Source organism: Myodes glareolus, chromosome 12 (genome assembly GCF_982192425.1).
Source record: "Myodes glareolus chromosome 12, mMyoGla1.1, whole genome shotgun sequence".
Classification (NCBI taxonomy): domain Eukaryota; kingdom Metazoa; phylum Chordata; class Mammalia; order Rodentia; family Cricetidae; genus Myodes; species Myodes glareolus.
In genome coordinates this window covers 63756672-63771294 of record NC_142037.1, presented here as the reverse complement: position 1 = coordinate 63771294, position 14623 = coordinate 63756672, and the positions used below count along the sequence as shown (strand labels likewise).

The window sequence follows — 14623 nt, the reverse complement described above, 5'->3', positions numbered from 1 at the left end:
CATGGGAGGCCTTGCCTTTTCTGAGAAGTGGAGGGAGAATGGGGTGGAAGAGGTGGAAAGATCAGGAAGAGAGTAGGGTAGGAAAACTGTGGTTGGTATGTAAAATAAATAAAAAATTAAAATAAAAAGAAAAGTGAACTTTAAAAATGATTGTACAAAGTGTGAGTGAAAGCATTGTAAAGAGATATTCATAAACCACCAGTTACTGTGCACAGTGATGGAACCAGGTGAGTATGGCTGGACCAATGACCTGAATGACTGGTGCATGTGGCTCAACAATACCATTTATTGTTATTATTATTATTATTATTATTATTATCATCATCATCATTATTATTACCAACAATGCCATTTAAGTTTCTTCTATTAACTGGGGACAAAATACTGAAATGATCCAGCTTTTAACACAGAGGCACAGGCTAGAGAGCAACACTGACCTGGGAGGGCACTGCATAGCTATAAACCTCCAATTTTACACCTTTGGGTTGCATGGGCAAAAGCTTAGGCCAAAACAAGGGTCAACAAGCATTTTCTACAAGGGATCAGATACTATTTCACAGGTAGTATTTGTAGGCTGTATTCTTCTACTACACCTAAAAAGTGTTGTTTTATTACAAAAACAGTCACAGAAAATAGGTAAATAAATTGTCATAATTATATCCCAATAAATTTTTATTTGTGGGTGCTTAAAAGAAAGAGTGGGAGCTGCTAGGTTTTGAAAATGTGTAGGACCAGAAAGCATGGCACTACTTCTATATTTCCTGAGTATCCCTGTATATAGTCTTAAATTACTTAGCAGCATTGCTAGGAGAGTGCCTCAGAGCCCCTGCATGTTTGAGTATGTCTAATCTTAAGAAGGTCGGTGCATCAACTGTTGACTGGCAAAAGTGAGTGATCAGATGATGACTCTTGGAGCTGTGCTCTGCCAGGGATACAGGCAATCTCATTGAAAAGGTAGAAGCAAGAGACTAGCAGGGACCTCATAGGGGCAACCAATGATAGAGAAGCCTGAAAAGCAAGAAAGAAGAAAGAATGGAGTTGTATGCATGGCAGTGGGTGGGTTCTGGGAAGTGTCCGCAACAGATCGCAGTCACCTACAAAGACAAGGCTGGAACTTACTGTACGATATAAGGAAAGGGAAACACTGGAGATCATCGAGTGAAATGGGGAGAATAAAGAAATTAACTATAAAGTATAATTTTTCAATAGACTTTACAGTCAGAGGCGAGACTTGAGGCAATTTAGCAATGCTAAACAGAGAAAGAGACTTGTTCGTTTTCTACTCCTTGAAAAGCCCAGGAAGTCAGCTTAGAATGAGGCATGGATTTAGCTGAATCTGAATAGTAAAGTCATCACTATGAACACTGAAGGGCGGCAGGGAGAAAGAGTAAAACAGAGATATAATGTGTCGCCAGCCTAGAAAACACAAAATATTTGAATTTAGTGCATATTTTCTTGCTTCTTTGAACATGAGCTAATATTTATGCAAAGCACACTTTGATGGAAAGACTAATGATTGCACATGAGATGGAAGGTTCCTTAAGAAGAGTGGTCAGGTGAGAGTATGAAAGAGGATTATTGTGATATGAAGTTCTTTACAAATCAAATATTTTTCTTCTCTGGCCTCATTCATCATCCAATTCTTCATAATCTGTAGTTGTCATTCTGTGTTGGTTTTCTTTCTCCACACATATGCTCATACTGGCTCACACACCTTAACTGATTTCTTATCTAATCTTTATACTTGTAAAAAAATTCTACTTTTGTGGTGAAATGTATCGTTTTTCTGATTCTATAAAGAGGACTGATACTTTATTATCTTGAAAGCTTATGGGAAATGAAATACTATTTTACATTCCTCCCATGCACAATAAATGCATAAGAGAACTTATGAGTATGATGAGCATCATTATTTAACTCTCATGTATCTTATAAGTTCATATTTGTTGTTCATTCAGATAAGCTTACTAGAGGATTAGATCAGTATGCCTTTCTCTCTTTCTCTCTTTCTCTCTCTCTCTCTCTCTCTCTCTCTCTCTCTTTGTGTGTGTGTGTGTGTGTGTGTGTGTGTATGTATGCATTGGTGTGTGTGCATGCATATGTGTGTGTGTGTGTGTGTGTGTGTGTGTGTGTGTTGATGAAAAAGACTGGGAGGTATTTTAAAGAAGTTCAAAGAATATGCAACAGATTGAGTTAAGAAGGGCAGAAGCTGAAGGGCATCAGACTGAAAAATTGAATCAGGCCAGTGAGGTGTGGAATGTCTGCAGGTCTTGAACCAAAAAGGGCAAGGCGGTGTTCCAAGAAATGCACAGAAGACTATATTAGTCCAAGAAGGGATGTGAGTTTAACAATGGGTAGGGCAGGTTCCATCTTGTTTAAAGATGAAAAGGAAAGAGCCCAGCAAGATCAAGCAATAAAGGAAAGGAGGAAAGAAGTGTAAGGAAGGGAATGAGGAGAATAAAATAAAGAAGAAGAAAAGAGAAGAGAGGAGAGGAGAGGAGAGGAGAGAAGAGGAGAGGAGAGGAGAGCAGAGGAGAGGAGAGCAGAGTGCACAGCTTAGCAGAGGGGAGAAGGGGGTTCTGGCAGAACAAGCTACATACACATTAGGAATGAACTCAGCCATAGCTAATAACCTAGAATGTCATTTATTCTGTGATTTGCTGGTAGTACTTTTCTGCTACCAACTTCAGAAAATTCCATTTGCAGCCATTAGAAGTGGGAAGTTTGGCGATTTGGGGCTCACTTCTGTTCAATATTAGGTGAAGATCAAGTAGAAGCACAGGGTAATAGTCTATTCTTTAGGGGCAGAATATGAGTTTTGTAATCATTGCATGCCCAGTATCACAACATTGGGAATACAGCAAAACTGTAAAAAAGGGATAAGCAAACGTAAAAGCTTTCTTTGTTTTTAGAAACTGCAGCTGTAGAAATGTAGAAGCTCAGTACAATGTATTTCCTGAGTTATTCTTCCCAACCACACACTATAAGCAGCTATTGTTTTATTTTGTAGTTATTCAAAAGTTTAAAACAAACAAATGAAAACAAAACAAAAATGGTAAATCAATTCTTTGTGCCGCTAATGGGACAGCAAGGATACGGTCCTTTGAAGTTTATTCACACAGGCAAATCCAGAGGTGGGGGGAATTCATATCTTTCGATTCTTCCAGGCGACCTGAGATCAGTTATCAACATCCAGGTCCAGCAACCCCAATCATCTGCAACTTGAGCTCCTGGGTGTCTGATGTTTTCTCTGGCCTCTGTGAATACCCACACACATGTAGTAAACATATCTACGGACACACAAATACACACTGAAAAAATTTAAATGCTCTGCAACCACCACAGTACAGATTTGGGTTCAGTTTTATACATGTGTTTGCTTTCAATAGGAAAACAATCAGCACAAAGTTATATATTCCAAAACATTTTTAAGAGAATTTTATGTTTTAAATAAAAGACTAGGGACCTTCCACCTGAAATTAGATTCATGTACATTTTACACAAGTGCGGAAAACACAGGTTGAACTGTAAGAGGCTGTTTGTGTTTGTTTGTTTTCTGTTTTACAAATAAACGCTGTCTCTAAATGTTTATAGTTTGGGTAGCATACATGAAGCCAGCGTATGTTTAATTCAGCTCATACTTGAAAGAGGATCTCTAACAAAATAGTTAATTATTCTGAAATTACAACTGCTCTGAACTGTATGGCCTGAGATATTTAATTCATAGTTATGAATTATCTTAATAAATCAATAGAAGAGGGAACAAACAAACTCTTTACTGCAACAATTCTTCTGTGGTTTACAAAACTTTATTAGAAAATAATGTTTGATTTAGTTTTCAGGATTTCTTACGCAGAGATCTATGAGAAAAATTTCCATTTCAGCTTAGATCAAAAATTATACTCAAATATAAATGTCATATATGAGCTTCCCCTATCCCTTATAGATTTGCAGAACACAACTTGGTGTCTGAGTAGAAATCAGCTTTTCCCCAAAATCAGTAAAATTTTCTTCGAAGTTTTGCAGACTCTCTACTATATTGTAAAACCAAATTAGTTTGGTCTATTGTCCACTTTCCACCCCTGTGTGTGTCTATGGTTGTTAGTATGTGTTTATGAATATATGATCTTATCTCATTCAGAAATATCCAACAAATAATATAAAGAAAAAACAACTGTGATATCTCAATATCCTAACGGGGTTCCTAGTAGAAAAAAAGAGCTCCATAAATATTTACTGAATGTATTTAATAAAACATAAAAACATATGTATCACATGGAAATATAACCAGAATACTTACAGCGTGAGAAGTTTCTTATACTCAGGAAGCAGCAAAAAGAAGGACCCAGGAGGGAAGGATTTGTGTGGTAGGTTACAGTGCTCATGAATACACTGTCATCTACTACCTCTAACCATGAATCATTTCTGAACGTTCCGACACCTGATAATAGTATCTGATTATGTATCCATCAATAAATAAATCCATTGATGCAGTTGAACACCTCATGACCTAAATACTTTCTCAGAGCCCCAGTAGCCATCCACCAAGCTTTTAGCATATGAGCCTCTGTGGTACATTTCTAACGCAAAGCAAAACAACCCGGAGTACATATGGCTTCCCTTAGAGTCTAAAACAAACACTTAAGTTCCTTACAGGTCTAACACCATGGTCAACTGCTGCCTTGTTTGCCTGCACCAATGGGAGCCCATGCCTACTGCCATGACCCTATTACTAATGATGTACTGTTTCAGGTTTTAAAACTTGGGACCATGTTGTTCCATAGAGAAGTAAAAAAGTGTTTATTGAAAAAAAAAAAAAACCAGGTTAGCCGCATCATTATACTTTCTCCAGAAAAACTGAGATGAGATAATCTATATAGGTAAAGCCTACGTCCTATATGTATTTCTTGGCCTTAACAAACAACCTCAATAATAGAGGTGTACATTACCCTCTAATGAGGTTTATTCTACGTGTCCTATCCAAGCTGTGCAACACTAAATTTACTTATATTCCTGTCCTTTGCTTTTCTGTTGTGTAGCTTGAAGAGAAGTAAGCATGGGTCAAATTTTCTTGGCAACAAACATTTCACTGTTTATATACCTAGCTAAGAAGTATGGGCTATTACATTAGATATGGAAGGTATACATTCACATTAAAAACAGAAAATTATACATATAATGACACTGTGGTGAAACATTTTATTTGTATTCTAACCTAAACATTAGGAAAAAATAGAATAAAATAAAAATTCAAGAGTAGAAAAGCTTCCTACTCATTAGGGGATGTATTTACCTCAGTGAGCAGAGGTTGACCCCCATGATCCAAAGGATCTGATTGAAGTCAATGCATAGATTGCATGATTTTTCTAGGAACATAGTTACATCCCATTAAATCCACAATTACAGAGTTTCCCAAAATAAATTCACCATGGTCTCCATGAAAGGAGAAAAAAAATGCAAACTCCTTGGAAAATGGCTGTCTTTAAGCTTAGAAAAGTTAAGGATCAAGAATTTCTGCAGCATGCCCTCTCTATTCTACCCAGTCTTTCAGCATCAGAAAAATATAAAAGTTTCCCTAATTTCTGTTACTGTATCTCAGAACCCCCAAATTATCACCCTAGTCCCTTCTGATGTTATTTGAAGATTTTTCCATAATTCTAAGACATTCCTATAACCAAAAGAAACAATGGAATGGCCACGGGAGTTCACACAGAAGTGTCCAGATGCTTATAACAAGACAGTCAATATAATAGAGACAGTGCTACTGTGGAACCCTGGCTTTGAGTACCTATTCTATATTTTCCAAACACAGGTTTCTGAAAGTCATTTAATCTTTTCAACTCTTATAAAAATACAAATAATGTTAGGGGTTTCCTCAAAATTACTTGGATAGAATGTGTGGTAATTCGTGTCTACTGCCTCCCTCAATGTTTATTAATAACTTCATGCAAACATCTAATGTTTTTTTTCCCTTTTTAATATTTTTATTTGGGGGGGGTCAGAGATTACAATATGATTTCTGCTTGTCCTTGCCTTAAGATCTACAAATTCTGCCTGTGCAGAAGTCCAACACCTATCTCCTCCCACCACAAGGGAACAGTTTTCTTCAAAGAGGGAGGGCAGGGCACGGGCAGTTTCCATAGAAGGCAAGAGTAGCTAACTTCCACCAGACAGAGGCAGAGGGCATAAGGACTAATGATAGTCCTGCTTACTCAAAAATGAAAACCCAAATAATGGCAAACGCTGAAAGCTGGGGAGTTTCCTGAGCTATCGCCACTTCCTGTTTGGCATTCTAGGCAAAACCCTACAGCATACACACAATCAGTACAGGACAACTGCAGACTGAATACAGCGGCTGGCAGCGTGGGAGAAGCCAAGGACGGTGCTGCCATGGCAGTCCTCAAAGTTCCTTGGCTCCTGCACAGCAGCTTCTGTGTCCTGGAGAGCCTTCATGATTAGGCCATGTGGAAGGCTGCTAAGCGCTGACAATGAGAAGTCATGTGGGTCACTGTGGGTGACTCCAGAGCTACTGCAGAGCACAGCCAGGATTCCCAAGAAAACTGTGGCTAAAATGCAAGAACCTACAATGCTCGAGCGGGCTCTAGGAGGTGGAATCCAAGTCTTGTACGCTGTCTTGGACATCAGCGCTGTCTTTGCTGTCACTGCCACTGTCATCTCCGGCCAGGTTCTGCTGACCGGCCTCTTCAGAACCAGGAAGTGTGCTGCCCTGATTCTCCTTGGAAGCCAGAACCACGTATCTGCCCTTCTTCAGCACCAGCTGCCGTCTCAGCTCCTCTGCCATCTGGGAGAGATCTCGTTTCATGGCGTATGCATCTTCTCCATCTGCATAGTACTTGGGCTCCACCTCACTAACCTGGAAGTTCAGGGTGTTGGAATAAAGGTGCAGGGCCGCCCTGTTGCTCTTCCTCACGTGCAGGGATACATACTTGGCGCTGAAGTTCTCGATCATGGCCCGTGAGGCCTGGTCCATCAGCTTCTGGGCCAGGCCGAGGCGCCGGTGGGAACGTTTCACAGCCAGTGAGGTGATGTGTCCATGAGGGACATCATCAGGGTCCTCCTCCATCTTGGCCAGGACATAGCCCACGATCTTACCATCCTCATCCTCAGCAATGTAGGAGAGCTGGGGCCAAGAGAGGCCGTGGTAGAAGTAGTACTTCATCTGGTAGTTCTCGGGCAGGCACAGCAGGTTGCAGTGCTGCATGTTCATCAGGTCATCGGGCCGAGCACGGTGGATGTTCATATTGGCAGTAGACAGGCCTGTCAGGCTCGAGAACCACAGAGGATGCCACGGAGCACCAGCGACACCAGCACCGTTTGCTTTAAAACAGCTGGGATATCCAAACAGGACTCACACAAGATGAGAAAGATCTCCCACTATCTTCCATTTCTTTTCGGCGATGCTGTACAGAACCTCGTCCATCTTCATGCAAGTGGGGTCCCAGTCGTGTCGGAAACGAATGACGACCACGCGGTCCTCCTCAGACAGGATGGCCTGGTCTACCTGCCAGCCATTGTGCAGATGCGGGAGCATGTACGACATCTTGAGCGGGCCTGCGCGGCCGGAAGCCGCGAGCTACCTCGTGAGAGCCCACGCTGCCCGACCGCCCGCGACTCCTCTCAGCACCAGCGCCCTCCCGCGCCCCGGAACGTCCGGGCGTACGCGCTGACCACATCTAATGTTTAAAACCATAAGCATCCATTTGCAATACTACTACAATATTTTTTCTAGGAATTTTCTTATTATCCATGCCACAATCTTATAATTTTTGCTGCTAATAAGCTTGGGACTAAGTTTTTTAGAAATGCAGTCATTATCAGATAATACAAGATTGAGGACTAATCATTGGCACTAAATCTTCCTCTCAGCGACCTTGGGAAATAGCTCATAGATTTGATAAGAACATGCTTATGATGTAAGGAAAGCTATGATAGGAGGAACAGAGGGGCATAAGAGGTCCTGGTCTTTCAGGGCGGTCTCAATGGTGCTGGAAAGGAATGCCAAGTTTAGGACCCGGAGTGAGTTGGAAGGGAAATGCCCATTTTAGAAACTAGTCTCTCTCTCTCTCTCTCTCTCTCTCTCTCTCTCTCTCTCTCTCTCTCTCTCTCTCTCTCTCTCTCTCTCTCTCTCCCCCTCTCCTTATTAGACTATTTATTTTCCCAATATGAAACTAATTAGTGAGCGCTCATTCTTTTAACATCTGTCCCAGCTGTTCAGGACTTTTCTTTTTACTGAGATTAAGGTCATTGTATAAAAAAATAGAACTTAAGAATCTAATAATAATAATAATAAACCCACAAAACACATCTGGAGAATTAAGTAAAAACAATGAGTGCAGTGATCTTGACCTTCCTTTCCCTCTTATGAACTAGTCTCTTAACTGAGAATCCACACAACTCTACGATGTGTGTCTGTTGAAACTGAATTTGTGAGACAATTTGCGATTTATTTCCTTTTGCCTCTCTGCTCTAGACTTAAGTAGATAATGGTGTTTCCTGAGAGCACAGGTATATTTTAAGTAAATATTTGATATTGTTAAAACACAGTAATTTATTTATTCCCATGTGTAAATTCAAGAAAAGTCAAAAAAGATGCTTGCTGGAGGGAAACAAAAACTCTGACTACTTGAGCTTTAAAATAGCATGCTAAAAGGCATCTTTATCATGCAGTCAAATAAGTATGACAGAATTTCACATTTTTATTTGACCATCCTCATTCTGAGTTCAATTGCAAATAATTTAAAAAGTATGAAAGGAGTCTCTGTACTAGGAGTACTTCTGGGAATGATGGAAGTCTTTTTTTTTTTAAACACGAAGCAATTCTTTCAAAAGCACATGTTGTTGAAATGAATTTGCATATGCATCAAAATGTGCATATTTGTTAAACTCAAACTGAGTTTCATTAGCTTTCCAGAACTCTTGCTGGACCAAGTGTATAGCAGTGGATATTCTGAGATGTTCAAAATATTCTGCTAATGTCAATGATAAGATGCAGAGCCACCCTCCACCTGTTACCATGGACCACCAAGGTGACTTTGCGCACTCTTCTGATCTTCAGTTCTGACTATGGTGGAGCATGACTTATGGTTGCCAAGGTGTTTGGTTTACATGTCATTTTCAAATGCACACAATTCTGTAGCTGGCAAGCTAGTAAATATTGTAAAATACATTTTATATATATAAATATATATATAAATATAAATATATATAAATATAAATATATATATACCTGCTAACATCCAATTTCTAGATACTAGACTTTTACTTTTGAAATTAAAAATATCCTCAAAAGAAAAAAAACAAGCACTAGGATGCTTTTGCAAATACTGGCTATTTGTTTCAAATTTAAATATTGACTTTTAAAAACAAAAATCTATTGTCCCTACCCTCTTTTACTCACTCTTTCATCCTCTCACACTCTATAGATCCAAGTTTAGAACTTGCTTCTATGTCAACTTTTAAAAGTCACTTGTTCCCATGATCTAAATTCAGAGCATGCCATAATGTCTGCTTAAAAATCAAAAGAGGACCTGCCTTTCTTGCTCACGTTCTCCCTCCTTCTGCTTCTCATTTGGACCTAGGGAGTTAAGTCCAGTGTTCCAATATGTGTCTATCTCCATCCATCACCAGATGAAGGTTCTATGGTGACATGCGAAATATTCATCAGTATGGTTATGGGCCAAGGCCAGTTCAGGCACCCTCTCCTCTGATGCCCAGGGAACCTCTCCTTGGGCCTGAGAACCCCTCCTGAAACAAGTCTCTTGCAAACCCTAAAATGGCTCCCTTAGTTGAGATATATACTTTCCTGCTCCCATATCCATCCTTCCTCTCTCCCCCAATCCCATTCCCCCAAGCCATTCCCAATACTCCCCCTCTCCCTTCTCTCTAATCATCTCCCCTTACTTCCACCCGCACCGTGCACCCTAGTTTGCCTGGCAATCTTGTCTACTTCCAATATCCAGGAGGATAACCATATGATTTTCTTCAGGTTCACCTTCTTATTTAGCTTTTCTAGGACCATGAATTATAGGCTCAAAGACCTTTAACTATGGCTAGAATCCACTTATGAGTGAGTACATACCATATTCCTCTTTTTGGGTCTGGGTTACCTCACTCAGTAAAGTGTTTTCTATTTCCATCCATTTGCATGCAAAATTCAAGATGTCATTGTTTTTACCACTGAGTAAAACTCTAATGTGTATATGTTCCACACCTTTTTTAACCATTCTTCTATTGAGGGGCACCTAGGTTGTTTCCAGGTTCTGGCTATTACAAATAGTGCAGCTATGTACATAGTTGAACAAATGCTTTTGTGGTATGATAGGGCATCTCATGGGTATATTCCCAAGAGTGGAATTGCTGGGTCCTGAGGGAGGTTGACTCCCAGTTTCCTGAGAAACCGCCACACTGATTTCCACAGTGGCTGCACAAGTTTGCATTCCCACCAACAATGGATGAGTATTCCCCTCACTCCACATCCTCTCCAGCATAGGCTATCATTGGTGTTTTTGACTTTAGCTATTCTGACAGGTGTAAGATGGTATCTCAAAGTTGTTTTAATTTGCATTTCCCTGATCGCTAAGGAGGTTGAGCATGACCTTAAGTGCCTTTTGGCCATTCGAAGTTCATCTGTTGTGAATTCTCTGTTCAGTTCAGTACCCCCATTTTTTAATTGAGTTAGAGTTTTAGTGTCTAGTTTCTTGAGTTCTTTGTATATTTTCGAGATCAGACAAAGGTCTGATGAGGGGTTGGTGAAGATCTTCTCCCAGTCGGAAGGTAGTCTTTTCCAACCTGAGCAAGAAAGGCAGGACCAGAGGGAACCTTCATCTGACGATAGATGGAGATAGAGACGGAGACCCACATTGGAGCACTCGACTGAGCCCCCAAGGTCCAAATGAGGAGCAGAAGGAGGGAGACCATGAAAAAGGAAATCAGGACTGTGAGGGGTGCGTTCACCCTATGATACAAGGGGACTGATCGAATGAGAGCTCACCAAGGCCAGCTGGACTGGGACTGAACGAGCATGTGATCAAACCGGATTCTCTGAATGTGGCTGACATGGGGACTGACTGAGAAGCCATTGACAATGGCACTGGGTCTTGCTTTGTCTGCATATACTGGCATTTTTGGATCCTAGCCTGGTTGGATGCTCACCTTCCTAGACCTGGAGGGAGAGGTGAGGAACTTGAACTTCCCACAGGGCAGACAACCCTGACTGCTCTTAGGACTGGAGAGGGAGGAGGAGAGGGAGTTGCAGGGGGAGGAGAGGGAGTGGGGAGAATGGGAGGTTATGGGGAGGAGAGGAGGAAGTGGAAATTTTTATAAACAAATAAATTAATTAATTAAAAAAAGAAAGAATATTTCCTCATTTGCCTTCCAAGGTCAACTAGGTCCTAGGAACATTTGGAGCATTCAATGAAATGTTCTGTAACCACGGTGTGGGGGTTGGAAAAAGAGTTTCCCCCAATGAGAGTAGCACTATTAGGAGGTGAGGCTTTGATGGAGTACATAAAGCCTTGCTAGAGGAAATGTGTCACTGTAGATGAAAGCTTTGAGGTTTCATACATGCTTAAGACAAATGTAGTGCCTCAGACCACTTCCTGTTGCTTCATCATGATGTAGGAGTCTCAGCTGCAACACCGTGTCTGCCTGCAAACCACCATGTCACAGCATGATGATATGAATAAATCTCTGAAAATGTAAGTCATGCCAATTAAATGCTTTTCCTTTAAAAAAATAAAGGTCATTTTTTAAACTCTTAAAAGAAAAAAAGAGTTGTCTTTATGTTTACTCTTCATAGCAATTGAAACCCAAAGACAGAAGTTGGTACCAAAGACTGGGTTATTTTTGTAATAGGCCTGAACATGCTTTTTTTTTTAATGAAGGAATATGGACCTTGGGACTGCAGATTCAAAAACCAGTTCAATGTTTTAAGTGCTGCTTAATGGGCCATGCTAGTAGGATCATGGAAGACAGTGGTGCTGAGTATAGAGACCTTGTTCAGAAGGATACAGAGAAGAATGATCTTAATATGTGGCCTAAAGATCATTCTTGTGGATTTTTTATTGGTTTTTATCGAGCCCTATATTTTTCTCTGCTCCCCACCCTGTTTCTCCCTTCCCCCTTCAAACCTTCCCCAAGATCCCCATGTTCCCAATTTACATAGGAGATCTTGTCTTTTCCTACTTCCCGTGTAGATTAGATTTATGTAAGTCTCTGTTGGTGTCCTCAATGTTGTGTAAGTTCTCTGGGATTGAGGTTTGTAAGCTGGTTTTCTTTGATTTATGTATAAAAATCACCTATGAGTGAGTACATATGATAATTGTCTTTCTGTGTCTGGGTTACATCACCCATAATAATATTTTCTAGCTCCATTCATTTGCCTGCAAAATTCAAGATGTCATTATTTTTTTCTCCATTGTGTAAAAGTACAATATTTTCCTTATCCATTCTTTAGTCGAACGGCACTTAGGTTGTTTCCAGGTTTTGGCTATGACAAGCAATGCTGTTGTGAGCATAGTTGAACACATGTCCTTGTGGCACAATTGAGCATCCTTTGGATATATACCCAAAAGTGGTATTACTCAGTCTTGAGAAAGGTTATTTTCAAATTTTCTGAGAAATCTCCACCCTGATATCCAAAGGGGCTGTACCAGCTTGCATTCCCACCAGCAATGCAGAAGTGTCCCCTTTTTCTCACAACCTCTCCAGCATAAGTTGTCATTAGATGCTGCGGGAGTTCCTTCTGCTCCTTCAGCCAATAGCTGCTGAGATACCAGCCCATTGGGGCATGGTCTCTCTCTCTCTCTCTCTTTAAAAAAGCAGCGGCTGTTCTCCACTCTCTCTCTCTCTGGCTTCCAGCTCTGCTTCCGGCTCCTAGACTCCTTTCCTGATAGCGCAGAGGGTCTGTTGTTTGGGACGGTAATCTGTAAGTTTTTGCCCCCTTTGAATAAATAACCATTCTATTAATCATAAAAAAATCAAAAGAGGAATAATGTTTCTGTAATAAGGTTGTTGACAGGAAAGAGCTCCTGGTGACCCCTTTTATTTAATAATACTCAGATTTACTTCACATTAGAAACAGGCTGACTATTTTTATTTTCTAGTTTGAAAAAGCAGGCTTTTTTTCTTTAATAATAATAGAATTTTCTCTGACATAAAATTTGGTGATGATGGTTGCTTCCTCTTCTGCTCTTCTCTGTCTCCCCTTCCATCCACATTCATTCCTTTTCTGTCTCTTGTTAGGAAAAAAATGGATTTTGAAGCGATAATAACATAATGAATGTAATATAATAAAACAAAACAAAAATTAGCACAGTGGAATTGGACAAAACAAGCAGAAGGAAAAGAGCCCAAGAGAGGGCACAAGAGAAGAAAGACCCACTCATTCGAACATTGAGGAATCCCATAAAAATACTAAACTGTAAGCTGTAATATTACAAGAAGGGCTTGGTGCATACTCATGGAGCCCCGTGCATGCTGTCTCCATTTCTGCGAGTTCATACAAACTTTGCTCAAGTTGATTTAGAGGGCCTTCATTTCTTAGTGTCCTTCATCCTCTCTGGCTCTTATACTCTTTCTGCCTCCTTTTCCAAAAGGTTCTCTCAGAGAGGGATTTGATGGAGCCCTACCATTTAGGGCTGAGTGTTTCAAAGGGCATACATGTTCTTCTTTCAAAGGTACTCGAGGTATAGCTTATGGCAATATGGCACACAGTCACTTTCATTATTTTCTCTTTTTTTCCAAAGAGAGTACATAGTGTGTGTGTGTGTGTATGTGTGTGTGTGTGCATGTGTGTGTGCTAGAGAGAGACAGAGAGAGAACAAGAGAGCTGCAGCATTCTCTTTGAGCTGATGACATATCTACTCCTGACAACAGAAAACCAGAGAATGTGAGCTATCAGAGGAACCTGGAGTTCAAACTAACCAAAGGTCGAATTTTGACTTCCAGCATATTTCCCAGAATGCACATGGTACTAAGGTACACTCTGAGACCCCCTATTTTTGCCTGGAGATAAGTAGTTGTCTGGCTCTTTCAAATTTGGAAGAGGTGTTGTTATGAAAACAGAAGATTACTTTCACAGTCAGTCCCTGCATTCCTTAGATCACCAAGGAGCACTAGAAGGAGCAGAGTGGGGTGATATGGGAGACAATGACGATAAGAAATGGGCTTGCACAAGAGTCCCAGGTAACCTCGGGTGCATGGGAGGGGGAGGGTTGTTGGAAGGGGAGAGGGTTAGAGAGAAGGGAGTAGGGGAGGAATGGGGGAAAGCTAGGTGGCCTGGGATGGGGGGAGGGAGGAAGGATGAATATGGGATCAGGGAAGAATATATTTCAACTAAGGGAGTCATTTTAGGGTTTACAGGAGACTTGATTATATATGGGATCCCAGGTCCAAGGAGAGATCCCCAGATTGTTCTCTGGACAGAGGAGAGGGTGCCTGAACCGGCCTTGACCCATAACCATACTGATGAATATTTTGCTTTTCACCATAGATCCTTCATCTGGCGAAGGACGGCGATACAGACGGAGACCCACATTGGAGCACCGGACTGAGCCCCCCAAGGTCCAAATGAGGAGCAGAAGGAAAGAGAACGTGAGCACGG

The 14623-nt window shown here is 40.8% G+C and overlaps 1 protein-coding gene and 1 pseudogene across 1 annotated transcript; both read right to left on the bottom strand.

Moving 5' to 3' along the window:
• Window positions 1-5972: 5972 nt before the first annotated feature.
• LOC148120275 (N-alpha-acetyltransferase 11-like) lies at window positions 5973-7261 on the bottom strand. Its single transcript, XM_087912268.1, has one exon. It carries the CDS (start codon window positions 7259-7261, stop codon window positions 6602-6604), a length of 660 nt encoding a protein of 219 aa, XP_087768394.1. The 3' UTR covers window positions 5973-6601.
• A 108-nt stretch (window positions 7262-7369) lies between these two features.
• Window positions 7370-7683, bottom strand: LOC148120274 (thioredoxin-like protein 4A pseudogene; annotated as a pseudogene).
• Between the last annotated feature and the right edge of the window lie 6940 nt (window positions 7684-14623).

Coding starts and splice junctions, on each gene's coding strand:
- LOC148120275 (XM_087912268.1), bottom strand. CDS start 7,261: ATGAACATCCACCGTGCTCGGCCCGATGACCTGATGAACATGCAGCAC.